This window comes from Taudactylus pleione, unplaced genomic scaffold (assembly GCF_031769625.1).
Source record: "Taudactylus pleione unplaced genomic scaffold, aTauple2 ptg000032l, whole genome shotgun sequence".
NCBI lineage: Eukaryota > Metazoa > Chordata > Amphibia > Anura > Myobatrachidae > Taudactylus > Taudactylus pleione.
Window position 1 is genome coordinate 8,302,077 of NW_028284434.1, and position 19,941 is coordinate 8,322,017.

General features: G+C 44.2%; 1 protein-coding gene across 6 annotated transcripts in view; it reads left to right on the forward strand.

Moving 5' to 3' along the window:
- The window catches only part of EEF2K (eukaryotic elongation factor 2 kinase), a 127,825-nt gene extending 110,198 nt beyond the window's left edge, over positions 1–17,627 (forward strand). For 3 of the 6 annotated variants that reach the window (XM_088451937.1, XM_088451939.1, XM_088451941.1), the window contains 5 exons: positions 1,971–2,105; positions 6,274–6,462; positions 9,933–10,057; positions 12,079–12,260; positions 15,995–17,627. In XM_088451937.1, the coding sequence (XP_088308063.1) occupies positions 1,971–2,105; positions 6,274–6,462; positions 9,933–10,057; positions 12,079–12,260; positions 15,995–16,104 (741 nt within the window). In that variant the 3' untranslated portion in view covers positions 16,105–17,627. The remainder of the gene's footprint in view (positions 1–1,970; positions 2,106–6,273; positions 6,463–9,932; positions 10,058–12,078; positions 12,261–15,994) is intronic. The other 3 variants (XM_088451938.1, XM_088451940.1, XM_088451942.1) reach the window with 1 other exon arrangement.
- Positions 17,628–19,941: the final 2,314 nt, after the last annotated feature.

The window sequence follows — 19,941 nt, forward strand, 5'->3', positions numbered from 1 at the left end:
TACTACACTGGCTCACAAAAATGGTTACATTTTGTTTTAAAGACTATCAGTAGGTGCTGATTAGGGGCCTGATTCATCATGGATCGCACTTGCAACCGCGTACGCAGATCGGCCGATGGTGTGTACTGCATATGCACCGCAGTGCCCGTGTGCAGCGACAGTATTGCATTGGTGTAGGAAGCCATGGCAAAGTGAGTGAAAGGATGTCAGCATTTGGGGGTGGTAACGGGGGTTGTTAGGAGAAACGCAGGTGTGTCTGTCCGTTTGAACGTCGTTGCATGAGTGTGCTTAAATTAGCCACTGCGATTGCATTCACAGCTTGAGTACTCACCGCGTGCGACGACAGTTGCAATTTCTGAGACAGGTCAGAGCTGCTGTAATTGTGCGTGAAGGGCCAATGTTACCGATGTGTATGCAGGACTGTGAGGTATTACGTCTGTGAGAAGGCTGTAATGGGCTTCTCTATGCTGGCTGAGCGGTTGCAAACATTAGCATATTTACGCAGCCGCAATCGCAATAGTGATCCGTGTTGAATTAGGCCCCAGGCCTGCAAAATGTGTAATTGAATAAAAAGAACTGTTTTCTATTACCAGGGGTGGGATGCACCAAATGGAAAATGCGGTAAAACCCCTGTTTACCGCAATTTCCGTATGCAGCAATCTCCTGGCCGCTGGGCTGCGATGTGGAGGGTAACTCCAGCTTTTGCTGGCGTTACCCTATAGAAGCCTATGGGCTTCTGCCGCATAGCACTGCTATGAAGGATCCGATCGGATCCCTCCCAGCATGCCTCGCGGCTGCCGCGTCAGTCTGCACATGCGCAGATGGACTCCCGGGTCATAAACCCGAAGTCCACTGTGCAGGAGAGATCGCAAAGGACAGCTCTTATCGGAAGAGCTGTCCTTTGCTGTACAGATCGCATATGTTAGTGCATATGCGATCTGTAAAATTGCGATGTCCGGCAGTGTTAGGCAGTAAGTATTAGTGCATCCCTCCCCTGGTGACTGATCATCTGGCTAAACACTGTTAGAGAAATTCATTATTAGGACTTGTCTGGTGTTCCGTGTTGCTATCATCCTAAGAGCTGTGGCCATGTCCTCTTGTGTGACACCCATGGTTGTATATACATTGCTACATAAAATGTACTCCACAGTGTTCATATTTGATATTGTATGGAAAATGACTACAGGCATTAAGGGATCCCATATTTCTACCAAACTACATAAGTTTGCAAAGCAAGATGACAGTGTTTGCAGTCCCGCGGAAGTTTGCACAGGCCAAGGGTTGGTTGTATTACGCGAGTTCCTTACAAAGTACAGAAGAGAACAAATATAAGATTCCATTTTGCAGATTATTTAAATTATATAAATGGTAAAGCGCATTTTAGCAGTGTAGAGGGGTGCATGGCTATTTACACTATGCAAGCGGACTAACCTTTTGTGTTAGGTCATAACTGGAGGTCTTCGGGTCTCTTAGTCTGCTTCTAATGGCATGATCTCTGCAACTTCTTGTTGCACTCCTAGGTGCCCTTCAAGCAATGTAATAAGATGCTTAGCACACAAAGACGTAACACGTGATAAAATGTCCCCTCACTCTCATGCTTGAGTTTGATCCAAGCTGTATTTCAGGGGTACCATGGAAAAGTTGAATGAATGATAAGATATTGATGTGATGTATACACTTTTGCACGGTGTTCCCTTTCAGATATTCCCACTTCATCATACTCCCAGGCACACTTAGGTTATAGATGCATGTCCTGAGATCAGGGAGTGGGTGTGTGCCTTATTGTTGGACACTGGGGGCATTTTTCAGAGAGCATCCATTGTGCTTGTAAATGAGTCCCATTGACATGAATCCTACAGCAATGATTTTCCCCAAACATTGTTCTGTGATGCAGAACATACGGTATGTGTGAGAGACCCTTATGGCATATGGTTTTATGACTACAAAGCTCTTTCTCCTGGCTGATATAGGTGACTGTGGAGAAATGGAACCAGTTCCATGCATCCCGTGTGCACATACACCGATCATCCTGTGTTGCAGTGGAAGTACAAAGACTTAACGACCTTGAGATTGAAAGGAAAATTGGGAAATCCATTCTCGGGAAGGTAAATGAAAACCTGTTGATACATGAAGTAGCCTAATATGTTATTTTACTTACAGTATTGTGCAGACGGTCTTTTGAAGGATTTGACTAAAGGCAAGCTATTAGTAAATGTAGGTGGGATAGTCTTTGGAGATCACGTGTAAAGCACAAAATATCTGCTCTGTAGCATTAGACATTATAGGAACCTACAATTGGCCAACAGGTACCTTTAAAACAGCTCATGGGAAACTTTTAAAGAACCACTAATTAGCACTAAGAAGGTAACCAAATATTTTTCATAAAAGAAATCACATTTTAACTGACGGCAGAATTTACATGTAAGAATGCAGATTTAAAGTTGTTACTATTACACTGAAATATCAATTAAATATCAATTAAAACGATAAATATGAATGAATACATACTAGGTCAGAAATGCTATCAGCGTTTCCCGTGAGAACAGTAAATAGGAATTGGGGTATCAATTTTAGAAAAAGTCATCTGTATTTGATGGATGAAAAAAGTGCATAGGGAAAATTAAAATAATACAAATAAAAACAAAGATATAGGGGTGAAATCAGGCAAGAAAAGATCAGAACAGCTGGATAAAGACATGGGTCAAGGGTAAAATGGGAAAAGAGGTCAGGTAGTTCACTATGAAATACAATGTTTATGCTCTTTAATAAGATTGTTGGACAGATTGTCCAGTCCAGGCCGTCAGTACTGCTTCTCCTCTGGCTATTCATCCGGCGGTCTGTTCTATGTAAGTGGCTATTCTCCCCTGCTCTTGCGATCTCGATTTCTGGAGACAATTTGGGGACCACAGATGAACGCAGGCAGGCGGCTCTTCCTGACGTATGACAGTATGTTTCTCAATGTGTGAGGTTACACAAGATGATGAGGGGTTCCCCCCTCTTACCAGAGCATGCAAAACTTGTAGCTTCCTTGACTATTTTTTTCCCATTAAAACAAAAAAATAAATAAATAGATAACTTGAGGCTACTAGTTATAATCCAGCCCTTGAGCAGTGTCATAAAAATATTTCCACACCCAGGGGTAAATTTACTAAGATTCGATTTGGTCCCGATTTTTCCTGTTGTTCAAGTCGATTAGGATCAATCAGAAACGGACGTTTTTTTCACTTAAAAAATTGGGAATTTACTAAGCTCGCGGTTTTGACAGGATCGTTTTGATTGATGGTATATTTGGTCGATCCTGTTCGTTTTGAAGTCCCGATTTAAATAGCCGAATTTCTCTCCCGAACAAGCAGCCTGCACATATCAGGGTTATTTAAAAAAAAAAAAAAAAAAATTATGTGAGGCTCCGCCCCCCCAAAAGGATATCCAGCTCCAGACTTGCCAGCCTATCCTGGTATCTAAAATTACGGGGAACAGAACGTGTAGGGTTCCACGGTAATTTAGGTACCAGCACCAGGCTGCAGGGCCAGCCCTGGTTTTAATTATAGGGGGAAAAAATTGCGTAGGGATCCCCCTATAATTAAAACTAGCACCAGACCCTTTCTAGCAGGGGCCTGCTGCCACAGCCAGGGGAGCCCTTTCCCCGGGACCCCAGCCGCAGCATCAGTCCTGACCGCTAGTCAGCCCAGGCCAGGGATCTCTGGGGAGTTGGGGCCCCTCCCCAATAAAGGGGTCCCCCTCTCCAGGGCACCCCTGGCCTAGGCTGATAGCCTGGGGCTATCCCCGCCACCCTAGGGCGGTGGGTGGCAGGTTGATAGTGTATGTAGTGTGTAAAAAATAGATTTAACAACATTGTCTTTACAGTGGAACTACAGGTCCCAGCAACCCTCCCCCGCATCCTGGTACTTGGAGAGCCACAAGTACCAGCATGCGTGGCATTAAGGGCCCGCTGGTACCTGTAGTTCACCTGTAAAGAAATGTGTAAAAAAACAAATAACACACACACCGTGAAAGTACAGTTTAATTACATACATCCACACACATACTCACCTACATTAACAGGAGTAGTCCCCTTGTCCAGTAGGCATCCAAGGTCTTCTTAAAACAATAAAACGACATTACCCGATCCACGCAACACATAACAACCAGGATGGTTGTTATGTCCCGAATGAGATGCTCAGACGCGGCTCTAGCCTTTGTAGAGTCATAACTGAGCGTTCATTGGCTGAGAGAGGTGAGCCCCCGCCTCTTAGCCAATGAACGGCTCCTCCATTGAAGTCAATGGTGGGAACCGCAGAATTAACTTTAATAAACTGCAGCTCTTCATTGACTTCAATGGAGGAGCCGTTCATTGGCTGAGAGAGGCGGGGGCTCACCTCAGCCAATGAACGCTCAGATACGACTCTACAAAGGCTAGAGCCGCTTCTGAGCGACTCATTCTGGACATAACAACCATTCTGGTTATTATGTGTTGCGTGGATTGGGTAATGTCCTTTTTTTTGTGTTAAGAAGAACGTGGATGCCTACTGGACTAGGGGACCACTCCTGGTAATGTAGGTGAGTATGTGTATGTATGTAACAAAACTGTACTTTGTTTGTTGTGTGTTTTTTTACACACTTCTTTACAGGTGAACTATAGGTACCAGCGGGCCCTTAATGCCCCGCATGCTGGTACTTATGGTTCTCCAAGTACCAGCATGCGGGGGAGACTTGCTGGGACCTGTAGTTCCACTGTAAAGACAATGTTGTTAAATCTATTTTTTACACTCTATATGCACTATCAACCTGCCACCCACTGCCCTAGGGTGGTAGAGATAGCCCCAGGCTATCAGCTTAGGCTAGGGGTGCCCTGGAGAGGGGGGTCCCCAACTCCTCAAGGATCCCTGGCCTGGGCTGACTAGCGGTCAGGACTGAAGCTGCGGCTGGGGGGCCTGGTGAAAGGGCTCCCCTGGCTGTGGCATCAGCCCCCCGCTAGAAAGGGTCTGGTGCTGGTTTTAATTATAGGGGGACCCCTACGCAATTTTTTCCCCCCTATAATTAAAACCAGAACTGGCCCTGCAGCCTGGTGCTGGTACCTAAATTACGGTGGAACCCTATACGTTTTGTTCCCCGTAATTTTAGATACCAGGACAGACTGGCAAGTCTGGGGCTGCTTAGCCTTTTGGGGGAGGACCTCACGTCATTTTTTTTATTAATTAACCCTTACAACACTTGTTCCATTCAGGAACTTACACAAATCACACTGATTTGTGTATGTTGAATGACAACTCGCAGCTCAGGAGGTGATGCATTGAAAACTTCTATTGAGTCCCCGATTTGAGTGTAAAACAGCGCCTTTAGCAAAACGAATAATGGTAAATTCCCGATTTGTATGAAATAAGTGAAAAGTACTTCCGAATTGAGCCGATGGTGATATAACTTCTGTTGTTCAAACAGGATGAATTTGCGGCATTAAACCACCCGATTTCAAGCTGAAAAATTTAAGAAATCACCCGACTTTAATGATAGTTAATTCCCGATTTGCAAAAAAGGGATATTATCACCCTAAAATGCAAATCGGGACCAACACGGATCTTAGTAAATGTAGCCCCTAAAGTGTAATATAAACAAAGTTCCCTCACTAGTGATTTATTTAAACCAATTAAAGCTAAACCATGCAGTACTTTAAAAGTAAATAAAACTTTTTAAAAGAGGTGGTACATAAGGGGGAGTCGGTTGAACTTTAGTGGCCCATACATCTGCGACTGATTGACGCAATTCCCCAACTCCTGGGTCGGGGGATCGGGGAATTCCAGCATGTTGAATTTCCCTGATTTGCAGATACCGACCAAAAAATTATTGCGATTTGCAGGTCGAGATTTAACATGCAGTATTTCCCCCCGATTCCCCGACATATGCCAATCATTGATACCCACAGAGCGGCAGTTTTGATTGCTGATCAGCGTATAGGATTGGCATCGGGGAATTGCGTCGCTGATGTATAGCCTGCATTAGATGTGAGTTTTAAATTTTTTGGTCGTCTCCTAAAAGCGGTGATCACTAGCAACTTTTCTACCTTCTGCACATTGATGCACAAGGCACATTAATGTGTGCTCCATGGATCACCGGCTCACAAATAAAGTGTTCTGTAGTGCGCGTCATAAATGACCTTTAGTGTTTATAATCCACAAAAGGTCAAATGTAGTAAATGTGATTCAACACTACAGAATTGATGCACAGTATAACAATTGTGTGTAAGAAGTTACACGCACTTAACAATGTACTGTTTTGCAGGTTCACTTGGCAATGGTACGCTATCATGAAGCCGGGCGTTTTTGTGACAAAGATCAGGACTGGGATCAGGAATCTGCCGTATTCCACCTGGAACATGCTGCTCGCTGTGGGGAATTGGAAGCAATTATTGGCCTTGGCCTCATGTATTCTCAGCTGCCTCATCATATCCTGACTGAAGTCTCTGTGCAGGTAATGCCTCTTTGCTCCATTCAACAGGACCTGCTCATTTATTTTTTATTCAGAACTACACATGAATGCTACGCTTATGGCAGGAAGACAAATATTTCACTGTTTGACAAATATTGAAAGAAGGAATCTAGAAAGAAGATGGGGACCGGACGGTGAGTGCTGCAGGTGGTGGGAAGCAAAGAGCTAAACAAAGCTCCCCACTGCAGCCTCTCCCAGCGGCCTTGACCACCGGTAATTTACCCCCCCCTCCTAGACCACCAGGTGTTGGGCATCAGGCCTGTGGGTGCAATCAGGCTACAGGCCTGTGGAGCATGTTAGGCGGGAAGATTGCCTGTACCACAATTAAAGTAACTCTGGGCATTAGGCCCAGGTCACTTTATGCACCCTACAGTAGGCAGACAATAGCCTGAGCCCCTGGAGAGTGGCTGGGCATTAGGCACAGTCCACTCTTTACTAACAGATAGGTAAGGGTGGCATTACTGTGTGGCGTAATGTGTATAAGGGGTACTACTGTGTGGCGTAATGTGTATAAGAGGCTTTACTGTGTGGCTTAATGTGTATAAGGGTACTACTGTGTGTCATAAGGTGAATAAGTGGCTCTATTGTGGCGTAATGTGTTTAAGGGGCTTTACTGTGTGGTATAATGTGTATAAGGGGCTTTACTGTGTGGCATAATGTGTATAAGGGGTACTACTGTGTGGCGTAATGTGTATAAGGGGCTTTGCTATGTGACGCAATGTGTATAAGGGTACTACTGTGTGGCATAATGTGTAGAAGGGGTACTGCTGTGTGGCATAATGTGCGTAAGGACACTACTGTGTGGCATAAGGTGAATAAGTGGCTCTACTGTGGCATAATGTGTATAAGGGGCTTTACTGTGTGGCATAATGTATATAAGGGGCTTTAATGTGTGGAATAATGTGTATAAGGGGCTGTGTGGCATAATGTGCTAAAGGGGTACTACTGTGTGGCATAATGTGTATAAGGGGTACTACTGTGTGGTGTAATGTGTATAAGAGGTTTACTGTGTGGCGTAATATGTATAAGGGGTACTGCTACAGTATGTGGCATAATGTGTATAAGGGGCTTTACTGTGTGTCATAATGTGTATAAGGGGTACTGCTACAGTATGTGGCATAATGTGTATAAGAGGCTTTACTGTGTGGCATAATGTGTATAAGGGGTACTGTTGTTTGGCATAATGTGTATAAGGGGCTTTACTGTGTGTCATAATGTGTATAAGGGACTGTGTGGCATAATGTGCATAAGGGGTACTGCTGTGTGGCATAATGTGTATAAGGGGTACTGCTGTGTGGCATAATGTGTATAAGGGGCTTTACTGTGTGGCGTAATGTGAATGAGAGGTAAATATTAGACATTTCAAGAGGACATCTTTGTAGGTGAGCGCAAATTTATGGTTTGCAGGGGGGTGCCGAACACTCTAGCATTGATCCTGTGTGTAGCCCTTCACTTAGCAGATCGCTCACTGGCTCTTTCAACCAGTGTTAATAAGGCCATAGCGAATATGCAACATTTATAAAAGGTGTCATGTTTTCAACGAGTGGAAAAGTTTTAAATGTAATATCCATTAGGTTGGTTATTCGCTAAAAAGCAAAATTCCATATTTAACCATAAAATTATACTTGTTTCCAGCATGTATTAATGTACTTTATGTAAATAGAACATTTGTGCTTTTGTAGATATTGGATGCTTCATAGGGTAGATGATGTCTCCTGGCAACCAGAAACAAACTATATACAGTCATGGCCAAAAGTTTTGAGAATGACACAAGTATTGGTTTTCACAAAGTTCCCTGCTTCAGTGTTTAGACCTTTTTGTCAGATGTTACTATGGTATACTGAAGTAAAATTACAAGCATTTCATAAGTGTCAAAGGCTTTTATTGACAATTACATTAAGTTTATGCAAAGAGTCAATATTTGCAGTGTTGACCCTTCTTTTTCAAGACCTCTACAATTCGCCCTGGCATGCTGTCAATCAACTTCTGGGCCACATACTGACTGATGACCACCCATTATTGCCTAATCAATGCTTGGTTTGTCAGAATTTGTGGGTTTTCGTTTGTCCTCCGGCCTCGTGAGGATTGACCTCAAGTTCTCAATGTGATTAAGGTCTGGAAAGTTTCCAGGCCATGGACCCAAAATTTCAATGTTTTGTTCCCCGAGCCACTTAGTTATCACTTTTGCCTTATGGCAAGGTGCTCCATCATGCTGGAAAGGCATTGTTCATCACCAAACTGTTCTTGGATGGTTGGGAGAAGTTGCTCTTGGAGGATGTTTTGGTACCATTCTTTATTCATGGCTGTGTTCTTAGGCAAAAGGCCCACTCCCTTGGCTGAGAAGCAACCCCACACATGAATGGTCTCAGGATGCTTTACTGTAGGCATGACACAGGACTGATGGTAGCGCTCACTCCAGATGCACCAAACAATCTGAAAGGGGATTCATCAGAGAAAATAACTTTACCCCAGTCCTCAGCAGTCCAATCCCTGTACCTTATCAGTCTGTCCCTGATGTTTTTCCTGGAGAGAAGTGGTTTCTTTGCTGCCCTTCTTGACACCAGGCCATCCCCAAAAAAAGTCTTCATCCTGTGTCGGGGATGTCTTGAACCAACCCCCAAATTAATTTTCAAACATGTAGGGGGCGATTCAATTGTTTTTTTATGTTGCGGTAATTAATGGGCACTCAATGTTGCAATTCAGTTGTTTAGGGCTCCAATTAATTATCGCACGTGTCATGCCCAATTAGACCTGGTTTAGCCGTGTAAAACATCTAAACCCACCTAAAGTCCAGGTTAGTTTATGTTGTGTCAGGTGTTTTAGAATTATAATGTTATGGTCATCCACTCCCCAGTCATCATGCCTTATTGTTGCAAGAGACATATTGTAATACATGCATAAGCCTTATTGGTGCAAGAGACCTATTGTAATACATGCATATGCCTATTGTAATAGTGTATATGAATATTTATATAGTCATGAGTTATCAGAGAGAGCTGAAATGTAGAGAAGTCAAACAAAGGTTTGCCCCCTACTAGTTATCAATGTATAAAATTGTGGAAAGTTAGTTTAATGTAATCAGCACCTAATAAATACAATGAACAATACAGGTCTCATGTGAGATACAGCTTGTGTCATTTTGGTGTATTTATTGTCGCGTTATTCATCTTTGTTTACTAAGAAACATTTTGGACTTTAAAACGTATGGTGTAATTATGTATGATGGTACTAATTCATTACTAGAGCTCAAGGAACGCTTCCTACACCAACACATAGAGGCTCGTTTTCTAACGTACATTTTCACAGATGCAAACAACCAATCAGCAATAAGCTGTTTTCTGTCTACTGCAAAGTAGATGATGAAAGCAGGTGTCTCATTGGTAGCTGTGTTTAATGGAAATGTTTTTATCATTTAACAATCATGTTGAATGTTGGTCTCTTCTTTTCCAAAGGACACAGAAGTAAACAGAATTAAGGGATTCAACTATTTATTGATGGCAGCAGAAGCTGGTGACCGGCCCTCCATGATCCACATTGCTCGAGCCTACGACACTGGAACAAATCTTAGAAAAGACAGGTCATTAACAACACTGCAATTACACCTCTCAACAGTACACTCAGATCCGCTGCTGCGATAGTGTGACAACTGCAATACTGCAATCCAAAATAGTGGGACTGACTCTGTATTGGGGTCATAGTAAACAAATAAGAAAAAAGCAAATTTACACCTTGACAAAACCATGTTGCACTGCAGGTGGGGCAGATGTAAAATGTGCAGTGAGATTTAGAGCTGAGAGGGCCGTGTAAAAATAAAGCTGTCCAGATGCATTATCAGGCAGTATTTACCCCACCTGCAAAAAATAAATGTATTTGCCAGGGCCGTAGCTAGGGTAGTGCAGCCGGTGCCATCGCACAGGGCACCACAGGTCAGGGGGCGCTGTTTGGGCCTGTCAAATTTCTGTTTATTGTCATTCTTGCTTGTAGCTTCCTCTTATTTCATCCCCAGCATCTCCTGTCCCCCCCTATCTCTTCCCTGGCCCTTCCCCATGAATCCATGGCCCTTTTTTGGGTGCATTATGTCCCCTTGAAAAGTGAGGGGGGTACCAATGCTCTTTCTGGCACAGGGCACCAAAAAGTCTAGCTACGGCTCTGGTATTTGCACCCATTGCATTGCAACATGATTTGTCCAAGGTGCAAAGTTACTAATATTTTTTTCCTTTGCTCCCAGCTCAGAATCACCCCCTGTGTGACCAGAATATACATCTGTGTCTTGCAACAATGTTGAAATAATGCACTCTTACAATAAGAGTAGGAGCTCATTACACATAGGTGTTTATTGTAAGCATATAGATTGGGGTTCTATGGAAACCCTTATTAGGTAATAACAACTATGCTGCAGGGAAGCTTACAGACATGATAATGAACTTGCGTCTACTTCTGTATGAAAGCAAGGGCAAAATAAATGGGTTGCCCTGTTACTTTAACTATCTTTGTTTTTGGAATAAAAGACCATTTTGCATGTCGACCTTTTGAACCTGTCGACCTTCTGTGGTGTCTAACTTTGTCATGTCTACCTTTTTTTCCATGTTGACATTTTGGTGTCGACCAAATTTTTGTCGACATTTTGTATCACCTAAACTCAACTAAAAGAACACAGTCTAGTGTGAAGTATATTGTTTTATACTTTAATGGAATTCCATAAACTAAACATTAATGCAGAACATTTCTAGTGTTTGTTTCACCACCCAATATGTCGATGGCGGAGAGTACAGCCAGGCTGTCACAGGTGCTGGGAATTTGTTAGTTCTGGTGAAACACCACAGTGCTTTATCTGGACGGCAATGCGCCCTGTGCAGCACTGCCGCCCCTCTTGCTAAACTCCCCCTGAGCGCTAACCTTTCCCTCCAGGGGGTGAAGGGAGGGCGGGATCCTCTGCCGTTGTTCTTGGTGCGCCGCGCACCACTGCCGGAGATCTCTTCCTGCAGACCTCGTGAGCCGGGAAGTGTGTGGCCGGTGACCCTGGAGGCTTCTGCACTGTGCGGAGGCACTGGCCGCACCACCTTCCCTACGGCCCTGAAACACCATATCCCTAGTAAATCCTGTTCTGCATTGATGTTAACTGATTTGGGGGGGAGAGGGTTACAGTTTAATGTTTCAGGAACATAGAGCATCAGGTGCCTTTTGTATTGAAAATAGCCCTCCTCTATATGTTGGAGATAGATGCCTAAAACTTTTTTTAGAGTTCACAAATAAGAAATCTTCTTATCTCCACTCCAATATCATTAGACTCTTAGGGGCTGATTCAGAGGTGGAGGCTGTTTCAATATTTTCGCAGCTGTCTGATGTCCAATGGGCCGGCGATATTTGCACTGTGTATCCCATGTTGCGTCTTCAGCATTAGCTTATACACTCAGATCCGCTGCGATCGAAGATGTAGCACCGATCCACACTGTGTCCTCCTCTGAACCAGCCCCTTAGTACGGAGCGCAAGCAAAGCTCTGTTGCCGAAGGATGTTCTACTAAACATATTGTGTAGCCTAGCAGAGAGACAGAGTCTTAGTACATTAATCTGTAGGAGTAATCCTGACTGTCATCCAGCAGGTTACAAAACTGGCAGGAGGCCCTTTTCTGGTACAATGCTGCACTTAACATGACCGATTATGACGAAGGCGGAGAATATGACGGAACCCAAGATGAACCCAAGTACCTGCTGCTCGCTAGGGAAGCTGATATGTTGCTCACAGGAGGATTTGAATTGGAGAAAGACCCACAAAGATCTGGTAAAATATTAATTCAGTTTAATGTTTCTGGATAAAACAGCAGGTGCACTTTGCCTTCCTTGGAGGCTCATCCTTATCAGCCATTTACTATTTGCCTACTGCTATATTTTTTGAATGTTGCTCTTTATAACAGTGTAAACTGTGTCCTGAATACTGCAGTAGAGGTCATGACCTACATTAAGCAAATAGTGACACATATCGGGCGGCCCGTACACAGTAGACCATTGGTTCTCAAACTCTGTCCTCAGAACTCCACACATGTCACGTTTTCCAGGTCACCCAACAGGTGCACAGGTGTAATCATTACTCACTGACAATTTAAAAGATCCACAGATGGAGCTAATTATTTCACTTGTGATCCTGTGAAGAGACCTGGAAAACATGCACTGTTTGGGGTCCTGAGGACCGAATTTGAGAACCTATGCACTAGACGATCCAGTGGCCTACTGCCGCATCCCGCTGCATGGGGTAGTCAGCCGCATCGTCATGTTTTCCAGGACTGTGAAGCCATTGTACAATCGAGTATCATCGCCGCCTCCCGCACACTTGCACAAGCACAGACCTTACTCAAAAAATGCTAATTTCGTTGCACGCTGCATAAGGCATCGCAGTGGATAATTTATGCAATCCCCTTCAACGGCGTTCTAACGCACTGGCGCGCCTTCGTTTCGCCGACCACCCCCCCATCACCACCCCCAAACAGTACTTCTTGTCAGTCACTCTGCAATGGGTCTGTGTAGTCACTGTGATCGCAGTTCCATTCGCAGTGGCCAGTTTGCGCACTGTGATGCATATGCATGCGCAGAACGCAACAATCCGCCAATTGCGTGCATATTAGCAGTTGCGATCCAAGCTGAATCAGGCCCATAGTGCATACACACTTAACCATTTTAACGATTTGACTTTCCGGCGGAATCGGACAAATTGTTAGAAAAATCGTCTAGTGTAGACTTGGATCTACTCTATAGAATTATTCAACCTGCTGACCGACTAGTCTACCCATAGGTCAGCCTTATGCATCACCTGTTGCCTTCCTGGTACAGATGTGTCCACATACATCTATCCTCCATGCGCTATAAGTTGCGCCACACATAACATGGGAGCTCCATGTGCCTCGGTAGGGCTGTGCGTCTTTTGTGCGACTTTTTACCTTCAAATGCGTCTTATTCACACAGTGATGCGAATAGCTAGCACAAACAGCTTCTGCTGATTAAAATTATATGCGACGTGCCTATGTTCTGTGTGCGTCTGCGGCTGTATCTGCATGCGAAACGCAACGTTACAGTGTCAGCGGCTATAACACTGTAACGTAGCATTTAGCATGCAGTTACACCGGCAGTCACACACAGAACATAGGCATGCTGCATATCATGTTAATCGGCAGAAGCTGCTTGTGCTAAAAAGTAGCACAAAAAGACGCTCAGCACTACAGAGCCACGCCACGGCATGGCGCGCTTAGAAGGGCTGTTTAACACACAAGTAGGCTAGATGTATGATTAACAGTGGCGGCTCCAGGGGTGGGGCTGCAGCGCATTCCAAGATTTAAATAGGGGAGCCACTTCATCTGCCAGTGAGTATCAGCCATCTACTGTCTGGAACAGCATTGATATTTCCTGTCAGGCTCAATTTCTAATTTTTCCCAAGTTAAGTTGTTACTGTGACCAGCCCTTGATTTTCTCCCCATTCCACTTTAACTAGGACAGGCCTGGCCAACCTGTGGCTCCAGCTGTTGTGAAACTACAAGTCCTAGCATGCTCTGCCACAGTTTGGGTATTAGGGAATGCTAACACTGTGGCAGGGCATGCTGGGACTCGTAGTTTCACAACAGCTGGAAAGCCACAGGTCAAAATAAAATACACATTAATTTTCCCAGACCCCCACAGAAGACTGACCTGTCCAGTCAGTAGAATAAGAGAGAAAGGATCTTCCAGTCCCTTCCTACCCCCAGCCGTGGGCGGCACTGGCATGCAGCAGCCTCAGTGATGAAGAAAGTTGGCGGCTGCGTGACCTATGATGTCATGCCACCTTTTTTCTGCCAAGGGCCATTTGGAGATTTATAAAATCAGTCGGGGGCCATACCTGCCGCTGTGCTGGCGAATCGACTGTGTTGACAGTGTGTACCCAGCTTAAGGGACACACACAGTGCTCCCCCCTAAATCCCCATCCCCCAAATTGCCCTTACTACAATGGAAGGGTGGGGGGGGTTGATAGTGAATGGGACCAGGCTAAGAGCAGCCTTACAAAGGGACCACTTAGGTGAGACAACCCACACACAATACTGTGCATTCATAATGTAAGGGGGCAGCTTTAATCTGAAACTGAACAGATAAGGTTTGGGAGATATATCCCATATTATTAAAAGTTAAAAATGTGCAGTGGAATATGCACCAATAAGGTCGGGATAGGATCTCTGGTGTTGCAGACAAGCAATGTAAGAGGTGTATCACCCAGCAGCCCTGCTGTTCCCCCCATACTGACCCTTACACTAAAAGCGCTACATTTAGCAGCGTTCCTCGCAGTATCTACTGGGAAATGTCTGTATATAGGGAAAAGGAACCCATACTAGCAACCCACTGCATCCCTATTTTGTGGGTTGTGCATACCAGTGTGGAGTGTTAGTGACTAGTAGGCCCCAGCCAGTCACACACACACAGGAGGCTCCTCTACGCTGCTATACAGCCCACACAGTGCCTCCGGCCCCCAACCCCAGGCACAGGGCTGCACTCTTACCGCCGCTGCGTTGTCATTGCTACCGTCCGTCTTCATCCTCATTTGGGTTTCCCTCCCTTAGTCCTGTGATAAGCTGACCTTCCCCCCACCTGCAGCTGCCACCATCTTCAGAGATCTGCGGGGCTGAGCGTTCTGTAACATGGCTAAACCTGAGCCGCCCGCCCACTTGCCGCCACATGATAGGCTTGGTGGGGTGCCACTTCTGCCGCTCCCACGCTCATTGGACCACGATCAACGCCACTCAAGCCACTAAACAAGCCATTGGGTGCAGAGGGAGGGAGAGAGGGTGTTCTGCACTCGGATCACCCCACAAGTTCCTATGCCTGTCGCTGAGGGGGACGCCCGCTGTGCTGTCTCTGCTGCCACTGAAGGGGAGAGAGCCACAGCCGGCCGGACCTGATGAAATGATCTTGCGGGCCGGTGGTTCCCCATTCCTGTTCTAGAAGGTGCTATTTAAATGTTAAGTAGAATCTGATCTCCACTTCTAAAAACTCTCACTTTCGTAATTATACCCCTAAGAGAGATGATTATACAATAGTGTATAAATACATTATTCCCTCAACCTTGTTTATGATTAAGCTAAATTATCTACCTACCCTCTTCCACCTTGTAGCACGTCAATGGCGGTCTTATCCCTGCTGAATGCCCTGCTCTATTCTCTTCATAGCACTGACAGCTCTCTATTTACCCTGCTGTCCAGCGTCAGAACCCAACGACGGTGGTCTGGTAGCATTCCTGCATGGATGGAGAGGCACACTGCCATAATATAACTCATCTACCTTATTGTTACCTGTGCATTAGATGAGCCCAAACTACACCAAATTCATTATGTTGAATGTTAGTATAACAAACCCCCCTCTATGCTTAGTATGCAATTTAGTTTTTCTATACAGAGGGAACATTTGTAACTTCAATTATGTTTTACAAGGCACAGTTCTGCATGGCAGGAAATAACACAAGTATCCAGTTGTTCACACGGTCACTATGTCCTCTGTTCCTTCTAGGTGACCTGTACACAGAAGCCGCAGAAGCTGCAATGGAGGCTATGAAAGGAAGGCTTGCCAACCAGTACTACCAGAAGGCAGAGGAAGCTTGGGCTCTCATGGAGGATTAATATGCCACCTTAAAACAATGCAAAGGGCATATTAAGATACTTGTCAAATAAGGATTATATTTTGTATTTGTTACAGAATGATTGAATGTTCTCTGGACCCAATACGTTTACACTGAGAGAAAAATAGTTTTGTTAGATGTTGTGTTGTGGGTGAGAATCTCCACAGAGCTAGCAGTAACCCCAGTGTGGGCTGGCTGATACTGTGTACGCTTTATATGGCAGAGGGTGAGCTACTCCTGCACTCCGCTGCATTTGTATACATGAACAGATTTCATAAAGACAAACTGCTAACCCAGGTCCTGTGCACTCCTAATTTTTGGAGCGTCTCTCAGGAATAAAGTCCTAGCCGCCATATTGCTTTATTTTTGCTGTGTTTGTTAGTCTGTAAAGCAAAAACTTTGTGCAGAGGTTTATTTCTTGGAATTCTGAGGTTGCATTGTCACAGATTTGGCCCCGCACCCTACCTGGAGCCCAAGGGCGTACTACCTTACCCAGGCTTTTTTCCCAGGTCCGTTCTACAATACCGAACCTATAAATTTGTTTTTTTATTGGTTGTGTGGAGGGGGGAGGAGGGCGGGAACGAAAGGACCAATCACAAGCTGCAAGAGAGCTGTGAGTGATAGGGAGGAGCCCATGGGGCTTTGGCTAGGAGGAGGGGCCTCTTTAGCTAAATATTTTCATAGTAGGTAATGTAGCTTTAAGATATGAGACTGTTCATTTATTATAACTAAAACATCTGACATCTATAGACTTGCATCTGGTTCAAAAGACATGGAATCATACAAAAACTAAATTTTAGCATTTAAATGTGTTGCCAAACCTCCATTCCTTTTGTCCCCATAAACATTTATAAAAGTATAAGCAAATAACAGAAATAAATGTAAAAATATAACATGACCCATAGGGCCTGATTCAGAGATGTACACTAATGCTGCCAATGTGTATGCAGATGCTATGCAAAAATATGCAAATATCGCAGCTGCGGCCACAGATCATTTGATTATCACAGTCCTGAGTGAGACTACAGTCCCACAGAATGGCCGCGGGTACTGAGATGCCAGAGCCATATTTCTTGCGATCGCAGACGCAGAGTGTGATACGCCCCCAAAATGGTCACTACGCGCCTGCCATCTTTGCTGCCACTCCCCGTTACCTCCCCTAAGCACTCCCTGACTGTCAATAACAATGCGAGTAAAAAGTCGCTGAATATGACTACAGTAATGTACCCTGACACACGCGCAGTGCGGCTTAGATGCATAAGCGCTGAAATCCGTACACATTGGTATTGGGTACAAATCTGGATCAGACCATACTGCAAGTCTGCTTTATGTTACATCAGATTCCGGGATGTTGGCCAATGGCAGCCAAGTAATTATACTTGTTTTTTCCTTTGCGGACTGTTTAACAACATTTCATTTAAATAACTAAATTAAGTTCCATAGAGAGAAATAGCTTAGGTTCTTTGTTTTCCTTTTTGCCTATCACTATCTTAAGCCGCGTACACACTAGACGACAAGTTGGACTATATTAACTATATCGTTATCGCCCATCGCGTCCAATATCGTCCAGTGTGTATGTGGTAAACGAACCAACGATGCGTGCTTCATCGCTCATGAAGCATATCGTCTAGTGTGTATGCGGCTGTATCCTTTCAGACCTAGTAGATCTCTGAATATGTCTAAATGTATATCCAGTCTCCTGAAACCCATTTTACCCCACACATATATTTACTTTTGCTACAGAATAAATATATTTAGCTGTTTCTCACATTTTTACATATAACTTCTAAATCTGGGACAAAGAGTTTTATATTGCAGCTGTGCGGTGCATTATCATATTAGCAATAATCTTACGTAACATTTCTATATTGTTTGTAAATAGTAAGATCGTGTACCTGCTGCATACAGATATGCATACATGGGTAAGACCAGCATTAATTTTACTCTGATGGTGGTGAACATACATGTCCTGGTGCCGCCATGTTTACATTAACCTCTTCGGTGCTGGAGAATCTGCAACAGGATTGTAATGACAGGACTGTCATTACTCATTTACTTACTTCTGCCCATTTGTTCACAAGCTAATTAGAAAATAAAATGTTTTAGGTGCCCCCTAAAGAGAAATATCCATGATTTGTAGATCAAAGCATTAGTTCTTCATCTCCAGTACGCCACGTGATGAGGGAAGCAAATGGGAATGGGGAACATTTTTAGGCCTCGTCCTTAAACCGCCTATGCATGCAGATCTGTTCTCTTCCTGCCTTACATCTCTCACACAGACTGATCAGATGTAGGTCTGCCTTCTCTGTGCACCTCTCATTCATGGGACTGAAACGTTCATGAGGGATGAGTTTGACATCCAGACTTCTTCTTTGAAACATGCTAATCAGTGAGAGGACAGTATGGGGCATTGTGGGAAAGTCACAGACAATGGGGAACCACAGCGAATCTAGGGAGAGGCTTATTCAAGGTAAATATCATTTTCAGATTGAATTCTACCCAAAAGTAAAAAAAAAGTTTTAGGTGGAGTTATCTTTTATAAGCACAAAAGAGTTTCTTATCCCTTCTCCTACAATTGCTGGTCAAAGGACGTGGTCCTGATTCAGAGATGGACGCATGCATTGGATACATACAGAGCATGTGTCCGGATGGATTACCACTGATGCTGGTAGTGCGGATTTGTTCGCAAAATGATTAACAGATGGGGACTGTCGGGGGGGCAACGGGGCGGAGTGGCGTCTTAAAGGCAGACGTCTCGTGACCGTTTTGGGGACTCTGCGACTGCAATCCCATACACTGTTGCAAAGGTTCCGACTGCCTTAGTCTTACTCAGAAGTTCGATAATCGACTGGTCTGTGTACAAGGGTCTTTGTACGAAATCGCTTGTATTTGTGAAGGTGGGGGTTGACGTCTCAGTACAAATCCAGGCCGCTATGACATTTGCATATTTCTGCACAGTTGACAAAGACGCGGTGGTGACGGGAGTTACGGCCATCTCTGAATCAGGCCCTGTGTTCTCTGTCTTTCTGAAGGGATTGCCCATCTAGCACAACGGCTGCTGCTTACCCGTACCCACAGTAATCCATGGTGAATGGCACCCGACTGCTCCCTGTTTTTGTCGGACTGTTTGCTTGGCTGAAAACATCACAGGACATAGATATCTTGCCAATCACCGAGGAAATAGTTTGCTTATAAATAGAGGTTGAATGTTAAAGTCTACCCACTAAACATATGCTTATACTATGTTGTACAGATGCAGCACAATTAAAAGTGCTAATTTAAAAAACAAAACAAAAAAACAACTTTTAAATACCTTAGAATACTGAGGGCAGTAAATTTGTCTAAGAGAAACCTTATTAACTTTTATCACTGTGTTGTAGAAAGCATTTTATGGGAATAGCACATTGGCCTATCAGAAGCTCTTACAAAGAGTGTGGGGTCTCCTGAACATGTTATTGGTATGTGGATGCCCCCTATTGAGTACATCTATGTCAAACAGCGGCTTTGACAAATAGTTTTAAAACAGCAATGGGAATCAATGCTTAAACAGGCTGGTTGAGCTTTGATTCCAGTTGCCGTTTTAAAACTATCAGTCAAAATCGCCGATATTCTGCGGCTTTCAGAAATCGACATGTAGTAAATATACCAAGTAGTCTAAGAATAGTGAAAGCATGGTCATGGATTGTAACCATCTCAACCATAATATATTTTCTTTATTGCCATCAAAAAGGCGCTTTAATTGCATTAACGGACATCAAAGGTGCAAAGGAGCTTTTTATCCCCCCTCAGTTATTGTTAGGATTAATATAAATGAGAGTGTTTAGGGTGTATTTTTTAA